Genomic DNA, 18,028 nt, shown 5'->3' with positions numbered 1-18,028 from the left:
CCGCGAGCTGCATTGGCTGCCGGTTGCCCTCCATGTGAGATTCAAGGTGTTGGTAATGACTTACAAAGCCCTACATGGCATGGGTCCGGATTACCTACGGCAACACCTGCGGCCGGCATCAATTTCCCTCCGTCCAGTGCGCTCCCACAGAGAGGGCCTCCTCAGGGTGCCTCCGATCAAAGAATGCCGATTGGTGGCCCCCAGGGGGAGGGCGTTCTCTGTGGGCGCGCCAGACCTGTGGAACCGCTTGCCACTTGAGCTCCGGATGGCACCCGACCTTCGCTCCTTCCGGCGCGATCTAAAAACGTATTTATTTGAGCAATCTGACTTGGTCTGATGGGTTAGGGTTGGGGTTTTAATATGTTTTTAAGTATTGTTTTAAATTTTATATTTGGGCATTATATTTAATCGTTTTTTTAACTTTTGTATTCTGTTTTTATATTTATTGCCCTGTACACCGCCCTGAGTCCTTCGGGAGAAGGGCGGTATAAAAATATAATAAATAAATAAATAAATAAATAAATAAATTTAAAACCACAGTCAGTCCAGGCCCGCTTGTTGGAACATCCATGTCTTCAGGTCAGGACAGAAGGACCGAATTATCCTTTCTTTCTGTTCCTAATCCAAGCACTTGTGTGACCTGCTTACTAAGGGTCACTTTATGAACAGAAATTGAGTAGCTAATCTTTCCTATATAAATGTTCATCTACACAAAAGGAAGAGTTACCTTCCAAATTTTGCTTTCCTGGGGAAGAAGGGAGTGGGGGAGCTAAAAGTATGATTGTCAGCTTGCATTTTTAGGATTGTGCACAGCACCCTTGCCCTTCAAGCGCAATCGTGATGGATAGAAACTGACAGCTTGGACTGGATCCACTTGATTTGATTCAAAAAAAAAAAACCTGATCAGAATTTCCCCCTTAATCCAATTACTCTATAGTGTAAATTGAATTAAGCCACAGTATCAGTAACAAAAGAAAAAAAGAGAGGGTGGGAGTGGATGCATTAAGTTAATTGCTAATAAGGTTGCCAGGTTGCAGCCTGAAAATCATGCTGTCTCTCTCACTGTCTCCAGCTGCAGAAGAATTAAAATGCAGCTGTGGCCCTTGGCTTATTTAACCCTTGCCCACTTTTCCTTTTCAGCCATCACAGCTTGGTCTGGCAGATGGGACAGAAAGATGGCAACGGGACAGAGGAAAGAATTGAACAACAACAACAAAAAGGCAGATTAACAAGCATAATTTTTCCCAAAATCTTTCTTCCTTTCCTTTAACAAATACCACCTAATGCTAGTTTACTCAACTTGACAACCTCAGATGTGAAGGACTCCAGTTCCCATCATTGTAACCCATTAACCCTGCTGGCTGGAGGTGATGGATTTATAAACCAACACATTTAAAAAACTATCCTTAATGTAAAAATTAGACCTTCCATCTGATAGTAAACATCCAGAGACTTCTGTGGAAGTGAAAATATTTTCCAAATATTTTTGCTCCGTTTAATTTAATAAGCCAAAAAAATAGATATCAAGATTCAAATGACAATATGGAACATCAAAACTGCCAAATGTTTTAAACTTTAAAATGCTGAAAAATTCATTACTTTTCACTTTTCCAGCAACATTTTTCTTTCTTAATTGAGGTTTATGTATTTAATCCATCACAAAGAACTCAATCCGTGTTAAATATTGGTTCTGGAAAGCAAAAGGAAGCATAAGGTCTATCAATTTATGGAAGATTAAGGATTCAAATGAATATAATTAATCAAATAGAGCTTATTGAGTAATTAAGAGTTAACAGCCCACATCCACACAACCAAGTCCATAAGCCCAGCAAGGAGAACAATAAATTTCTCCTTTATACAAAGTCCATGAGAATTTTTCATCTGCTGAACTAATTAGTGTTTGAGGAGTAAAATCTAATGCCTCTTTGCAGTTTGTTCTGCCTATAAAAGACAACTTTCCAGTTTTTCTCCGATATCATACAGAGAATTAAAATGTCTCCAAAAATAGGGAAAATGCTATTCAGGTAATATCAGCGTGATTTCTGCAAGGGAAGGCTGAGCTCTATCAGTTTTTTTTTGGAATTCCTTATTTTAAAACAATGTAATTGGGTTTCCCAAAGGCTGGCCAATGAATGCCCTTCACCTGTGAGTTTTGTGAGAAAAATCAGGAGTTGCCTACTGTTAATCACCCCTTACAGTAATTAGATTCCACTGAGCGGTGACGTTGCTTAGCCTTCCTTCTAATTTAACTGGGGCATAAATGCAGGGGGGGAGGGGGAGCAATGAATTTGATCAGAGTTGGATGAACCCCACATTATTTTTTGCTTGTGGAGAAAACCCAAGTTATTAGAAGTCTACACATTATGAACCAATCCACAAATTGAATCGATAAATGAAGAAGTGGGGGTCAGTGGTAAATGGAAGCAATTCCTCCAGCTAATCACATTTCAGAGCAATCTTAAACATGTTTAATCAGGGGAAAATCCCAGTGCAAGGACAGGATCTCTGTACTTGTGCCAAGATTTGATGCTTACCATGGAATGCTATCTATATTAATTTTCCTGCTGCTGGTTTAAAGGGGTACCTACCCAGCCCTCCAATGAGTAGAAAACAAGACTGGTGTGAAAGAGGCTGTCCCCAAATCCTTTACTGCCTCTGTTCTCAACCGCTTTCAATCACCTGAGTTCTCTTCAAGGTAAGTAATAGGTAATGCGTTCTAACAGGTGTCACAGTAGTGGGAAGGGAGAAGATGAAGAAGGTAACATCACGGGGAAGCCAGTGAAGAAAAGACATTGCCATGGCGTCTCTGTGTGGCTGTTAGGGGAAGGGGAAGAAATAGGTGGGTCAAAAGAAAGTAAAAGTTCCACTGTGGTAACATTTTGGTACAAATTCCCAGCACAATCCTTTTTGGAATGCCTTCTGGAATCTTAATTGCTTTCCTTCAGGAAGGCTGTCCTTCTGGAGCAGGAAGAGAAAAAAAAGACAATCAGAGTAATTAGAGAGCTGAAAAACCTTACCTCCAAGGAACAGCTATATAATTCATTGTGGTTTTTAAAATTAGAAATGGAAGATTAAAGAGGGAGACTTAATGGATGTGGAAGGTACATTTGCTTCCCTTACAGTCAAGGAATAAGATATAAAGAAGAAAAGGCAAAATATGAAGCGTTGTGGGGATGTCGGTGAAGCAAAAAAAAAATGGTTTGCAAGGAAAGGAAGATACTGCTAATCCTCGAGTGACAACACGACGGAGATGGGAAATTTGGTCATAAGTCATTGCAGTCATAAGTTGAGGCATAATGTGACCAAACTCAATATTACACAACTTTTTATGATGGTTGCAAAGCGAGTCACCATGGTCGTTAATGAATCCAACATATCCAATGGATGATAATTTTTTTTGCCATTTTCTGTCAGAAAATGGTTGTGTGACCATGGATCATTGCAACGGGTTGTAAATGTGAGCCAGTTGCCAAGCACTTGAAATACAATCATGTGGCCTTGAGGGGGTGGCGCTAGTAATTTTGAGGACAGGTTATAATTAGCTTTTTTGACATCTGTTGTAACTCCAAATGGTTGTAAAATGACCGGCCATAAGCCATGGACTGCTTGTATGAAGTGGTTTAAGGAAAGGTGTTGGTATAAACCAGATTTAGCGTTTTTTTAAAAAAACAAAAACAAAAACAAAACCCATATCACACCTTTACTTATTCGGCATGCTATTTCTTGCTCCATTCCTGTGTTTTCTGACAACACTCGCTTTCAAAGGAAGAGAGTGATGGGTAGGTATGGATGTATGTCACATAGCTGGCTGAGGAATTCTGGGAGTTGAAGTCCACAAGTCATAAAAGGGCCAGGTTTGAAGACCCTTGAGTTAAATAAATGAGAAGGAAGTATGGGGGGGACTTAATTAGCACATTTTTGCACTACAGACTCCTTGAGTTTGAAATATTAGCAATCAATTTGTTTATTGACTGATATGCTGGTTCCAACTGTGGTCACTAAATGAGGACTACCTATATCTTGTTGTAAGAATCTGACCAGTCTTTTTTCCTCAAGCTGGCATTTTTCCAGAAGTGTTGAGACTATAGAAGTCCTCTGCAATCACACTGTGTACGTTAATGGAAGATATCAGATTAGAGAGCTAATCTAATTTAGCTAAATTAAGCTAAATTAATATTACTTTCCCACACCAGGTGACATAGGATAAATGACCATTTATCTAGTTTGTATAAGTCATGGCAAGAGTGAGATTTTTCAGACCATTGTGTTATCATGGCCAGACTTTCTGGCTAACAATGGAAGATCTTCACAATATATTTGACAACTTTTCAGTACACTATACATCTCAAGTTTATGATTACAGTAGAATGGGTTTTTTAAGACAACATGCAAGAGATAAATGAAATTATAGGTTAATTGTTAAGAGTTTACTAACCTAAGAACCATCTGTAATCCATTCTTCTACTAATCAGTTAAGAGTATGGGAGAACACACAAGGGCACACCAGCACTCTTTGAGATTTTTTTTCACTATTCAGTCCAATGACTTTCCGTTTTCATTTTAAGAGAGTTATGTGCAACTTCTTTTCATATTGAAATAGGCATACTTCAAAGTCCATTAATTGGTATGAGGACATCGCTTACGTATAGTTTCATGCATTGCCTATAAACGCTTTCAAATTAACAAAAATTAATGATTATTAAAAAAATACTACAGAATACTATAGACCAGGGGGTAGGGAACCTTGGCTCTTTTATGACTTGTGGACTTCAACTCCCAGAATTCCTGAGTCAGCATGGCTGCCTCAGGAATTCTGGGTATTGAAGTGCATAAGTCCTAAAAGAGCCAAGGTTCCCTACCTCTGCTATAGACCAATGGCCGATCTGGGAATTGAAATACCCACAGCTTAAGAGTTGCTACATCCCCACTTAACATGGCCAATAGTTAGGGATATTGGGATTGTTGCCCAACAATGTCTAAAGTAGTTCCCTATCTTGATGGCTGTTAATTGCACTGGGATAAAGTATTTACTCTTGCTCTTTTTCTGTTCTTATTGTTGCTTTTTTGCCCGCAGTAGATTTTTCCTGATATTCCCTGAACTCTTCAAGTTCATAAAGGTAAAGGTAAAGGTTCCACCGCACATGCGTGCTAGTTGTTTCCAATTCTAGGGGCCAGTGCTCATCTCCGTTTCAAAGCCGAAGAGCCAGCGCTTGTCCGAGGACGTCTCCATGGTCATGTGGCTGGCATGACTAGATGCCAAAGGCGCATGGAGTGCTGTTACCTTCCCACCGTAGTGGTCCCTATTTTTCTACTTGCATTTTTACGTGCTTTCGAACTGCTAGGTTGGCAGAAGCTGGGACGAGTAACAGGCACTCACTCTGTTACATGGCACTCAGGATTTGACCCGCCAAACTGCTGACCTAATAAGGTAAGTAAAGCTCTTCCAAGATTGCACCCAAGTGGTATGGGGAGAACTGTAGAGAAATTTGTTAAGTACGTTTTGCCCCATTTTATGACCTTTCTTGCCACATGGTCATTAACATGGTCATTAAATGAATCTGGCTTTTCCCCACTGATGCTTGTCAGAATATCACAGATCTTCTGCCCCCCAGGACACTGCAATCGTCATAAATATGAATCAGTTGCCAAGCACCTGAATTCAAGCACCCAGCACATGATCATTGGGATGCTGCAATGATTGTGCCAAAACTGGTTATAAATCAATTGTCAAGTTTCCGATGTATGGGCTTTTCAAGTGACTCTGAGGCATTTACCTTAAAAGTCCTTTATTTAGCCTAATACACCGGCAAATGCTTACTTGAAGGAAGCTGGAATCTGAAATCTCTGCCCCTTCCACAATATATTAAGCACAATTCTCCACCTCTCTAATTTTGTCATTAATCATATTCTCCAATTAATTTAAAGAATCAGTTTCCCTTCCATTAGACGCCAAGTTCTTATCTTCTTTAATTTCAGATGGCCTTGAAGTACAATCCTCCTCCTCCCTGCCTTAACCCTATCTCTTAAAGCAATACACAAGTTTAACATATGAAATAGCTGCTACTTCATCTCTTGTCAAGCAAGAGCATTCGATGTCAGCAGCGTTGACATCAATTTTTCAGTGGTTGTTGTAACTTTGAACAGTCACTAAATGAAATGTAAATTGAGGATTTACCTGTATGGTGATTGGAATTACAGCATCCTGTCTCACACTTTCCTAAATTTCGAAGGCATTCTTAGAATATCCAGATAGCATAGCCAACAAAGAGCACCCTATGACAATCCTTCCCTGTCCCCCCCCCCAAGTGATATTAGATGGCATCAGAAGTGAAGTGTGAACAGCTAAGCCATTTTTGTTACTGAAACCTACATCTATGGGCATTTGCCAGGTTTATACTGTGCCATTTTCTCTTAATAGGAAAACTAGTTTTCACTGACCAGGATGACTAACCTCAGGGAAGAACTAGGTAGGTATTATCACTAATTAAACAATTAAATCAGCTATATTGTTAGTTAAATGAGTTTCAAGGGGCATGATGGTTGAGCCGTGAAGACATAGAGCTTGTCAGCTGGAAAACTGACAGGCCCGAGTGCCATGCAACAGGGTGAGATCCCGTTACTCGCCCCAGCCCCTGCCAACCTAGAAGTTTGAAAGCATGCAAATGCGAGTTGATACCTTTTTGGCGGGAAAGGTTACTGTGTTCTGTATGCTGGCCACATGATGACAGATACGTCTCTCAGACAACACAGGCTCCCTCAGTAGAGTATCTGAAATGAGCATCATGTCCCTGAGTCCGTTGCGACTGGATGGGGGAAACCTTTAAACCTTAAAATGCGTTTCAAATCTGCTGAGTTCAACGGAAGATCTGGTGATGTCTCTTCAGGAAAATAATGTGTTGAACCCCATAAGATTAGCCCCAAATGAAGAACTTAATTTTCACAAGACTGAGAGAGTGAGAGTGAGAGACACACACAGAGAGAAATATTGACAAACTTCTAAAAAATGTTAAAAGTAATCCCACCAAACTTTTCACTGGGAAAAATTAGCCGGGTCTGAGCATGATTAAAAAGTACTTGCCTTTCACTGATGATAACAATGGCATCATATTAAAAGGCCAATATTTCAGGGTTAAAACAAGACAAAAAAAAGGCAAAGCATTTCTGAACTTGAGAGAACCATACGCACACTTCTGTTTGAAAATTTTTTATTCGTTTTCTTTTGCCTTAAAAAAGTTATCAGTGCAACATTTCAGAACATCCACGCCTCACCCACCAAACACTGAGCAGTAGTTAATTTTAATTAGGAAATACTGAGTTCTGAAGCCAGTGGGTTATCATTTTGCTATTTATTTCCTTCTCTCAAACTCTGAAAAAAGTCCTCTGTATAAATTAAACAAATAAAAAAAAGGATGTTATTCTCAATCCTAGGTCATCGTTACAGCCAACAGAATCATAATAATGCATCTAAAATGTGTGTCCACAATATATCAAGGGATACATTTGGGAGGGGGAAAAAACACAAGAAAAAATATGACATTCTAGACTTGTTAAAAAGGATAATGGTCCCATATATTTATTAACAGGTTAGCAAAAAAAATAAAATAAAAAATAAACCAAAAAAAAATCCAAAAAAAAAATCCAATGGATTACAATATTTACATGTTATTCGAAAAATAAAGTAGTGATAAAAGCATGTCACAATCATTTCTTTTTTTTTTTCTTTTTCATTTTTGGTAACCATTACAAACATCCAATCCAGGTATGGAACTGTTTAAATACATTTGATATGAGGCCAATTAAAAAGAAAACATTCAGACACAAAATGTTTATTTATACTTCTCCTTCCAATATGTTCGCCGCATGACTCTCCCTCCCCACCGAATAATTAAACAAGGAAAAAAAACAAACAAAAAAACAAAACGAAAATGAAAGCCCACCCTAACAAAGTAAGAATCTGCAAAATTCAAAACATCATGCTTTTTCAAGTAGCACTTTCTCCACAAATGCAATGGTAATTCTTTTTTTTCCTTCTTCTTCTTTTCACCTCTTTTTACGCCATCCATTTGAGGAGAACTTTTGCGTGGATATCACCTTCTCAGCAGCTTCCTGTCTCCCATCCCATCCCATCCCTCGAAATTTACAAAAAAAAAAAAAAAGAGGAAAAGAAAAAAAAAAGGAAAGAAAAATAAAAGGAAAAAATGAAAAGCAACCCAAAGAGAGACACATGCATTTCTAAAACTAGATTTCACTCAAGCACTTTCTACTTTTGGAAAGTTAACCCCATTTGTTGACTATTAGACCATTCTTCTTGGGCCTGGACTTTTCTGCTTCACGTTCATGCAAGATAATCCCAACATTTTTACATGAAAAATGGAACTCAAAACACAACTTCTGTTCCTATTTAGGCTCTGCTGTTCCCCCTCACGTGAAGAATGCGAGGCGACGTGGGGATTTCTCTCCCTCCTTGAGGTCCACAAAATGTAGATCTCGAGGCTCCTAATATTGCAAAACCGGGTTACCTGAACTTTAGAACTATGTGGTTATCAACTCCCCCCCCCTCCAACCCTCCTTGTATCAAAACGACACACACCACAGGGGAAAAAAAAGGCAACCGTTCTTAAGTAACCAAAATAATAATAATCAGTGAAAGATGTTCAATTGGACGACAGAATGAATCTGAGGACCTCTTGGATCGGTCCACAACCTGCATAGCTGTGCTGTAAGTTTGGTTCTTTAGTTTAAAGGGTTTTTTTTGTTTTCGAGTTTCTTTAAAAAAGTTACTTCTTTGATATCTTCACATGTTTAAAACTAAATAATAATAATAATAATAATAATCTATTCACAGGAACCGCTTCTCCTTCCCAGCCCTGTCTCATTGGGTGAGCAAAGGAGAAAGGTGGGGAAATAACGTTGCTTTACATGGAAAAAAATTGTGCTGTATTGTAATCCCTCAGGCTGAGCTGACATAAGACATGGGGCAAACAAGAACGGCACAGAGTCAACGGCACGTGAGTCTTCAAAAAGGAAAAAAAAAAAACAACCAACCAACCAACCCAACGCCCTAAAATCATAGCTGAACGCTAACAAACAGCTTACCTGGAATAAAAGATGACAAGTCACAGACAGGTATTCTAAGGAATTCTCTCTTTTTTTCTTTTGTTTTTTTACTAAAATAATTAAAAAAATCACAGTATTTTAAGAAATAAACCCCCCACAGGGATTTTTGAGCACAATTTCATTTTTTGTTTTTTTCTTTTAAAACTTTTGTGGTTTTTTCTTCCATTCACCATCTTGTCCAGCAGTCTTTCTATATATATATTTAACCACAGTAACAACAGGTAGTACTCACAAATGCAGAGATTTGTTTTGTTTTTTTTTAATTTCCCTTGGTTAATTCTGAGGTACTAGGAAACAGGTGACTGTTTTAAGCAAAAGCAGTTTTTAACTTTCTTTTTTTTTCCTTGTTTTTTTTTTGTCGCTCTGGAAAAGCGTAATATGTATATTAAAACTAGAAAAAAAAAGTGCCCCAAAGTTGGACACGGAACATTGTCGTCCCCTGCATTCTTCCATCCTTGGGACGCCTCCGTCGTCGGAAGGATCCCGAAATCTCCGCGGTGGAGCACAAAGGCAAAAATGCAAGACGCGTCTTGGGAATTTCTCACAAGTCCAAAGTTATGACCGTAACTTCCCATTGTCAAGATCCAGAAGAGTCGTGCGGGTGTCATGGAGTCACGTATCCCACCGTCCTCAATTAAATAAATTTAATCTATGTACACACACGCACACACGCGCACACCCACCCACCACACGCACACACAGGTACCAGTGCTTTGAAAATAGATCATTCAGTCCTAAAAGCAGCTTTGATTCTTCCTTGTTCCCCCTTGCCCGCCCCCTCCCCATTCATCACTGTTCAAGTAGGTTGTCGAAATCACACCAGGTGCTCATTCACTTTTGACCTCTGCCATCTCTGGGAGTGATTTATTATCAGCAGCAGCAGTGATACAGATGGCAGCGTCGTCGTGGTTCTTGTGGGAAAAGTCCACCAGTCTCTTCGGGCTGCTTTCCATTTCTTCTGCCAATGGTACCTTAACCGTTTCTTCTGCATTCTCTTTGGCCTGGCTTTCGTCACTGACGACCCGGTTGGTTTCATTCATTGCCCTGGAAATGGAGACAGGAAGGGCAATGAATAACAATTCGGACATCATAGGGACCAATCAGCTCTCCTCGCTAGGAAGAGCCTAGATGACTTGGGAATTTGGAAGAGTAAATCCACGCTGACTTAGTGAGTCAGATGGTCTCATTATGGGATTCTTAGAGGCTGCCCATTACGGTCACGACGTTAATGGAATCTGAACCCCATCCCACCTCCCCAAGGCATTGGTTAATCGAACGGACAGGTCGTTAAGTGCACATGAGGCACCTCAGGGGTGGGGAAGACCACGGGCGGCCTAGTGCAGGAAAACACCACCTGCCTCTGGCCACCCAAGGTCTCCCCGCAACCCACTGAGATATCTCATACTCCCCTTCCCATCCTTAGGGTCCCCATAGCTGCTTCCGCCTTTTCGTCACTTACCTTTCGAAGATCGGCATTGCTCAGGGCTACGTGGCAGAAAAGCAGCTGTTTTCTCAAACGCAGGTGAAGTTTTCTTTAGATCTTGTGTTCTTCCGTCTCCTTTAGAAAAAGCTTGCCCTGCAGACGACGGAGGCCTAGAGGGGTGCGGGATCACCTACCCCCGAAGGCTTCCGTCCCCTTTGCAAAAGCTTTTGGAACAGCGGAGGTAGGCCTGCAGGCAGGGGTGGGTGGGTGATCTCGTGTTCCGGCAGCTGTCTCCCCTCTGCACCAAAAGCCTTTTGCAAAGGAGATGGAAGCCTTTGGGGGCGTGATCTCACAGTCCTGCAGGCCTCCTCTGTCTGTGCAAAAAGCCTTTTGCAAAGGGGACAGATGGGGGTGTAAGAACACAAGACCAAACGAGAACAGCTTCACCAGAGTCTGAGAAGATGGCTGCTTTTCTGCCACGTGGCCCCGAGCTCTGCAGAGAATGAGCGACTGGTGACAGGATGGGGAGGAATCAGTGGGCTAGTATATCAGGGCCAGGGCCTGTTAAGACCCTGGGAAGGGGTCTGCAGTCATCCGGAAGAGTGAACGACTGTTGTGCTCCTGCAACATTTGTAACTTCGGGACTGGGTTGCAAGGACTTTGGGAGGTGGTGACGTAACTTTGAACCGTGGCTAAGTGAACTGTTGTAACTCATGGACTACCCATACAGGGCAAAAATAAGGTGGATGTTGTTTCTCCCAAATGGTTAGCAAACTCCCCCTTAAATCAGAAGACAGGTAGAGGAACAAAGGAATCCAGAAGGCCCCCTGCCTTTATGCCCTCACTAATTTGTGGGAGTGTCGGGAACTAAAATATACAGATATTTGATTCCTAAGACTTTGTGATTTAATTTCTTTTTCCTTGTAATAAGGCTTCCCCCCCCCCCTTTTAATTAGACTTTGTGAGATTATGGCTTTCTCTGGGACTTAAGAGTAACTGGCCAATTTCTTGTAGCTTAAGAGAACCAGTTTGGTGTAGTGGGGTTAAAATCACCAAGGATGGAACATGGGAGATTATGAGACCTAGTCTCATTTTAGGGATAATGCCAGCTGGGTGACTTTGGGCAGTCTCAGCCTTAGGCCAGGAGAAAATGGCAAACCACTTCTGAAAAATCTTGCCAAGAAAACTGCAGGGACTTGTCTAGCCAGTTACTGGGATCTGACTCAAAGGCAGCAATTTTTTATTATTATTATTTATATAAAAGGAGTTCATGGGCTAAGCGTCTGTTTAAGTCAGAGGTCCCCAATATTTTGGACACCAGGGACTGGTGCCATGGAGAAAGGTTTTTCCGCGGAACAGAGGGGGTGTGGTTTTGAATACTGCCTGCATCCCAAGGATGGAGCTTTGCTTGTTTGTGAGGACCGGTTGCTGGCATGCTGCAGCCTAAGTGACGGTCCATGGACCAGGGGTGGGGACCCCTAGTTTAAGTCTAAACATAAAATAGGGGGTTGCATGGTTTTTTTTGGGGGGGGGCATGTGTGTCTGCATATCAGCAACTACACAGTAGAGGCAGACCCATTTAAGAATATAATGCATATGTCCAAGTAATGATAAACACCCAAAAATATAGAATACAGTCAAATCTCTACAGTATAATCCAAGTTGGGAATTACTACCTAGTTTAATGGATAAAAACATTTCAAAATATTACCATCCTGGTGGAGGATATTCAGAGGTAGATGAAAATATAGTTGAGTTTGTAGGGAGAAATTATGACTTTTGTACCAAAGCTGATATGTATTTTAGTCCCATTCAAACATTTGATACAGATGAATATGTTAATAATGACATTTTGTAGGAGGAAAAACACACAGGATCTCTTGGCGAGTTATGCTGATAGTGGCTTTAATTTTTCTAATTTTCAACAATATCACTCTGATTATATATTAGAGGCAATTATATATTAGTAGGAGGACTTTATTATTTAGCGTTAGTAAACAGAATGCAGTTTGAAACTATGGTTTAGTATCCGTTTAATCCAACAAGTTCTTTGTTTTCATTAGAGGAAAAATAAGAGTTTCCCACAGTCAGCATTAATTTCTCTTTAACTGGCCGATAATAAATATGCTTTGTTTGTAGCATTTGCTTCATAATATACAGTATCCCAGGGAAAGGCTCCATTCTCCCCTTTGCTGGTGGAAGAAGTGGTAGCTTCTGGATCCACTTACATGCCATGTCTCAGTACATGTCGTTCCCATTCAGAGCCTTCAGCAAATGTTCGGCCACAAAATTCACAGGAGAAGCGTTTTTCAGGAGGACTGTTTTCGGAAAACCTCATGTCCCCTAGGAGGAAAAGAAGCACATGGACAGGCGTCAATCTTAAATATAAGCCAAAGTCTTCTCGAGGAGGTAGAAGGCAGAAAGGGAAAGTACTTTTGAAGTCCAACAGAAAAACACATCACAATTTTTTCTTTCTTAGAAAGGGCTCGTGAGATGGAAATATATATAAAAAGGTCAGATTTTGCTTAATGGTATGTGAGAAATGGTGAAATTTCGTTCCACGAACAGAACGTTCCAGCGTTGCCAGTCTTGTCTTCCACTCTTTTATACCTACAGTGGTGCTTTAATAGTTCGTGAATCCTTTTAAACTTTCAATATTTCTGCATAAATCTGATCTAAAATGTGATCTATTCTCCACACATCCTAAAAGTAGAGACAGAGAACCCAATTAAACAAATAAGTTTAAAAAAAGCAGTTCATTGAGGAAAATGAGCCAAAGTTACATATTCGCATACGCCATCACTGTACGTTACCCACTGTACCTGTGTCATTGTTCTGAATTGTACATTAACTTCACTATCCAAATTGACACCAGACACAGCACAGAAATACTCGAAGAAATAGCGCAAGACTGGATGATGTGGAGAGACATGGCCCATAGAATTGCCAAAAGTCAAACTCGACTCAATAGATATCACCGTCGTCATTATCATCATCATCATCATCCATTAGCCTTGAAAATAATTCTAGGTTCCAAAGGTAGGATTTCACTCCCGTAGCTCAACTACTTCGACTATTGTTAAATATATTATTATAACAAATACTACTACCGTTAGTAGTTGCCATACTTAACTATTGTTAGCTAGCTATATAGTCCCTATATAAAATAACAATCCCAGAGGTTATGGGGGGAATTATGGGGGATCTCGTAACTTCTAGGATTGTTATTTTATATAGATACTATCCATCTCTAAAAGAGAGAAATCTTTCCACTTGTATGAATTGTTTTGTATACTACAAGGCACAGAATGTACAAAAATGCAGAAAATGCCTAACAGGTGTCATCTTTGTCTTGTGAAAAACAGATGCGGGTTGACAGCAAATCAAATTTAAGCCAGCACTACTGCCTTAACGTTTCTTGTGAATGAACCTATTGCGATAACAACTGAAGAGTCACTTAACAAAAATATGGGTTTTGGGGTTTTTTTTAGTTCATTGGGGCTAAATTTACTTGCTCTAGTATTCCGTGAGCATGCACTGGAAAGGAAGTGAAAGTTGCTCTGAATACAGAGTGCAATTTGATTTCCACTTAACTGGATGTGGTTTATGCCTCGGGTCAGTGATAGATCAGAGCTACAGGTATGCAGCGATACGATCACCACCTATAGGGAAGGCATTCCTTGTGGAGTAACACTCAACGAAAGTATTTATTAATCTGAGCATGCTCTGCCAATCAACGCTTCAAGAGTAGACCAGCCAAATACTTCTCACTGATTCTAACGGGGGAAGCACTAATTATCGGCTTAAGCTTTGGCTGGATGTTGTTCTGCAGAACATAATGGAGCATTCCCAAGACCCTGACATCACAGTGGACATTCCTCCTGGCTGAAATACGGGACCAGTGTGAACCAGAGAGCTGTCTGCCAAACAAAAGATGAAAATGTTTTCTCACAAAATTAAGACGATTGCCACACAGGCCATTAAAAATAATTACTTGGACTATCTTGCTTGATTTTTTTCACTGAAAATGAGACAGTACCATCTGCTCCGAGCATTAATTCTGTAGTGGGGATTATCTTGAGTAAAAAGAACAACAGAATGCCAATTGTCTTTCGCTTCCCAGAGTCCTCTCAAAGTAGATAATGAAAAACAGTTGGATTTCACTTCATTTACTGCTGATCTTTGCTTGCCTCATTTCTACTATGTATTATACTACACACAACTCATGAGCCAACCTAACACATTGACAATCTCTTTTGCTTTTCTGTGTGATCTCACACACAAACCTTGTACGCCCTTCTTTCTCTGCAGTTTTGTTTTTTGTGGGGATGGCTGGAAGAAATATTGTCAAGACTTTTCCAAACACATAGATGTGTTTTTGTTTCAGAGGATGCTGGACTACAACTCTCTGAAATCCAAGCCAGGCCAATTTAAACTATCTTCAAGACAGTTTTTTTTTAAAAAAAGACTTGTTCTTTTGAGGTTAAACTTTTTTTTTTAAATTCCCCAATCTATTTGCTTCACAAGTTTAGGTCCTCAAAGCAAGCAAATTCTTGGAGGGAAAGGCAAAGGCTGTCTATAGTTTTACAGACTTTTGCCATTGAAAGATAACTCAAGAGTAGGTACACAACTCCATCATTTAACAATTTATTTCTCCTAGGGTTCTCCACAGGTTTCTGAAGGGCCCACTACTGGAAAATCTTTATAAAATGTCCACAGGTTTCAGCTCAAAGCTAGTAAGATGAAGGGGGGGGGCTTTGTGTCTTAGGGCACTCTGGTTTTGGCCATCTCCATCTTTTGTTCTAGCAGAGGTTGCATTACCTCAATTAGATCCTGTGTCCTCCTGGACTTGCAGCTTCTATATGAAGAGCAGGTGGCAGCCATGGCCAGGAGGTCTCTTGCACAACTTTTGTGTTATGCACCAGGTATCTGTTCTGGACCATGAAGGTCTTTTTCATAGTCGCCCATGTTTCAAGTCATTTCCTACATGGATTACTGCAAAGCACTCTACAACAGGCTGTCCTTGAAGAGTATTCATAAGCTTTGCCTGGTGCAAAATATGGCAGCAGAGCCAGTTAAGGGTGCCGGTCAATTGGTACATGCTATACCTTGCTCTAAGAGCGGCATTGTTACCAGGATGCTTTTGGGTACAATTCAAAGTTAGCTCTAAAGTTCTTCTGGGCCTGGGCAGGGCTACCTACCAGATTATGTTTCTCTAGTGGTGTCTGCCCATCTTGTGAGATCTGGAAGAGGCATACCCCATGTCTCACCCATGATAAAGTGCCATCTGGTTTAGGAGCAAAGCTTTTTCTATCAAGGTGCCCATTCCCAGAAACAAAATTCCCCCAGAGATTAAACTTGTCTCAACCCTGTTGGCCTTTCGCAAAGCATGGAGAATCTGGTTTTGTCAAGCCCTAATAGAGTGGATGAACCATTTGTTGGTCACTGTTGTGCTGAATCAGTGTTCTCAATTACTATATTATGTTATTTCTGCTGTTTATTTATTTATTTATTTATTTATTTTAATCCTATTTATAGCCCGCCCTTCTCCGAAGACTCAGGGCAGCTTACAATCTAAGCACAAATCAATGTGCTTAGCAATAGCCTTCATTCTATGTATATGCCTGCTTATTAGGGCTTTCGGGCCCCCCACCAGCGGCATTATTACCAAGTCAGCTTAATTGCCCCCAACAATCTGGGTCCTCATTTTACCTACCTCGGAAGGATGGAAGGCTGAGTCAACCTTGAGCCTGGTGGGATGCGAACCTGCACTAATTGCAGGCAGGCAGCTGGTGTTACTTAAGGAGGCATTAGCCCACTGCTCCACCAAGGCTCTATTGCTTTTTACTATGTTTTTATTAGCTGCCCAGAGTCCTGCATTATGAGAAGGGGGGCATATGAATGAAAGAAAGAAAGAAAGAAAGAAAGAAAGAAAGAAAGAAAGAAAGAAAGAAAGGAAGGAAGGAAGGAAGGAAGGAAGGAAGGAAGAAAGAAAGAAAGAAAGAAAGAAAGAAAGAAAGAAAGAAAGAAAGAAAGAAAGAAAGAAAGAAAGAAAGAAAGAAAGAAAGAAAGAAAGAAAGAGACTTATGTTTATGGAGAACCGGTCTAGCAATGGCTATTAAGACAGATTAGCTAAAACTGGATGATAAGGGTGATATTGTTATTAATTATGATTCCCTTATGAATTAGCATATGTGAAATCCCAGTGAATTAGACTGTGGTTTCTCACTGCCTGCCTGCCAGCGGGAGGATCAAATTCACAATCAAAGATCAGCAGTGCAGGAAATGGGCACGTTTCAGGTGAAAAGCGGACATAATGGACAAACAGCAAGTCCTCAAGACAACGGCCTTCTCAGTCAGGGCACCTTGTTTTGCCTTGTCCTCCCCCCGACCCACACACACACCAAAGGTTCATATTGTTTCAATGTAATCCTTATGGTGTTACACAAATACATTTTCCTTCCAGCCGTGTGCATGGATTTAACAATTGTTTAGCAAACAGAACACTTTGGGACAGTGTGCTTATTATGCCCACTGGCGGTTCCTTTTTGTTGAAAAATTAACACTATGGGAGGATCAGATCCATGAGTTAAGTTTCAAAGGTGTTGATGTTTAGTTATACTCCTCAAATCCGAGATCTATTTATAAGGAACTGGGGAACCTTATTATACCTGGACTGTTGCAAAACAAAACAAAACAGCAATCCATGATGATACGTTCTTGGAACGACGGACAGATTCTAAAAGCTGCCTGAACAAACTGTCCTTTGAACAGGCTCCTGTTTGGAGGAAAGGCAAGTCAGTTTGCATCTTGGCACGGCTGAAAGCTTTCTCACTGGAACTGCTGGGTGGAGAATTAAGCAAGACAACCACGACACTGACCTCTCTCTTCCGTCTTCGGGCTCATCTCCTCATCCTTTTCTTCCTCATCACTGCTGGAGCTCTCCTCTTTTCCTTTCATTTGCTCCAACTGATCTAAGTTAACCCGTCCAACCAGCTCAAAATTGCGACTCACCTTTTGGGGAAGAAAACAACAGAGTGTATTTGCAAAAGCTGCACTGAGCGCTCCTCTTGAAAGCCGCTGCTCGCTTTTCCAAGGAGCGGGACACTCCTGTAAGGAACGGAGAGTCCAAACACTGTATAGTATATAGCCTAGTATGGAAACCATCGGTTGAAAAAGGCTGCGATGCACTAGGCCTGTTTGAAATTCCGTAGAACAAATACTCTTCTCACTACTCCACAACAGAGAATCTTCTCCGTGGGAACAAACCAAAGAGTTGAGGACCTGAAAAGTGTTAAGTAAGAGAGATAGATGGGTTTCTTCTGGCAGGGCGTAGATTTGCCCTTGTTTGAGGAAAGATGAAAAGTGCTAATGAAAGAAAAGGCAAGAGAAACAAGGCCGTCTGGAACAATCTGCTCCCAAGATACCACTGGGGTGGACCCTCTTTGGCTTTCAGAAAGGCAACGGAAAAAGTGCTTTCTCTTTGGG

At 40.7% G+C, this 18,028-nt stretch overlaps 1 protein-coding gene across 9 annotated transcripts in view; it reads right to left on the bottom strand.

Annotated features, from left to right (window-relative positions):
• Positions 1–7,112: 7,112 nt before the first annotated feature.
• ZNF462 (zinc finger protein 462) overlaps positions 7,113–18,028 on the bottom strand; it is a 176,447-nt gene continuing 165,531 nt past the window's right edge. For all 9 annotated transcript variants that reach the window (XM_083352498.1, XM_083352502.1, XM_083352505.1 and 6 more), the window contains 3 exons: positions 17,422–17,554; positions 12,769–12,883; positions 7,113–10,161 (listed from right to left, as the gene is read on the bottom strand). In XM_083352498.1, the coding sequence (XP_083208624.1) occupies positions 9,945–10,161; positions 12,769–12,883; positions 17,422–17,554 (465 nt within the window). In that variant the 3' untranslated portion in view covers positions 7,113–9,944. The remainder of the gene's footprint in view (positions 10,162–12,768; positions 12,884–17,421; positions 17,555–18,028) is intronic.

This window comes from Vipera ursinii (genome assembly GCF_947247035.1).
Source record: "Vipera ursinii genome assembly, chromosome: 2".
Classification (NCBI taxonomy): domain Eukaryota; kingdom Metazoa; phylum Chordata; class Lepidosauria; order Squamata; family Viperidae; genus Vipera; species Vipera ursinii.
The sequence above is the reverse complement of the archived record's forward strand: the minus strand, read 5'-3'. Positions and strand labels throughout refer to the sequence as shown.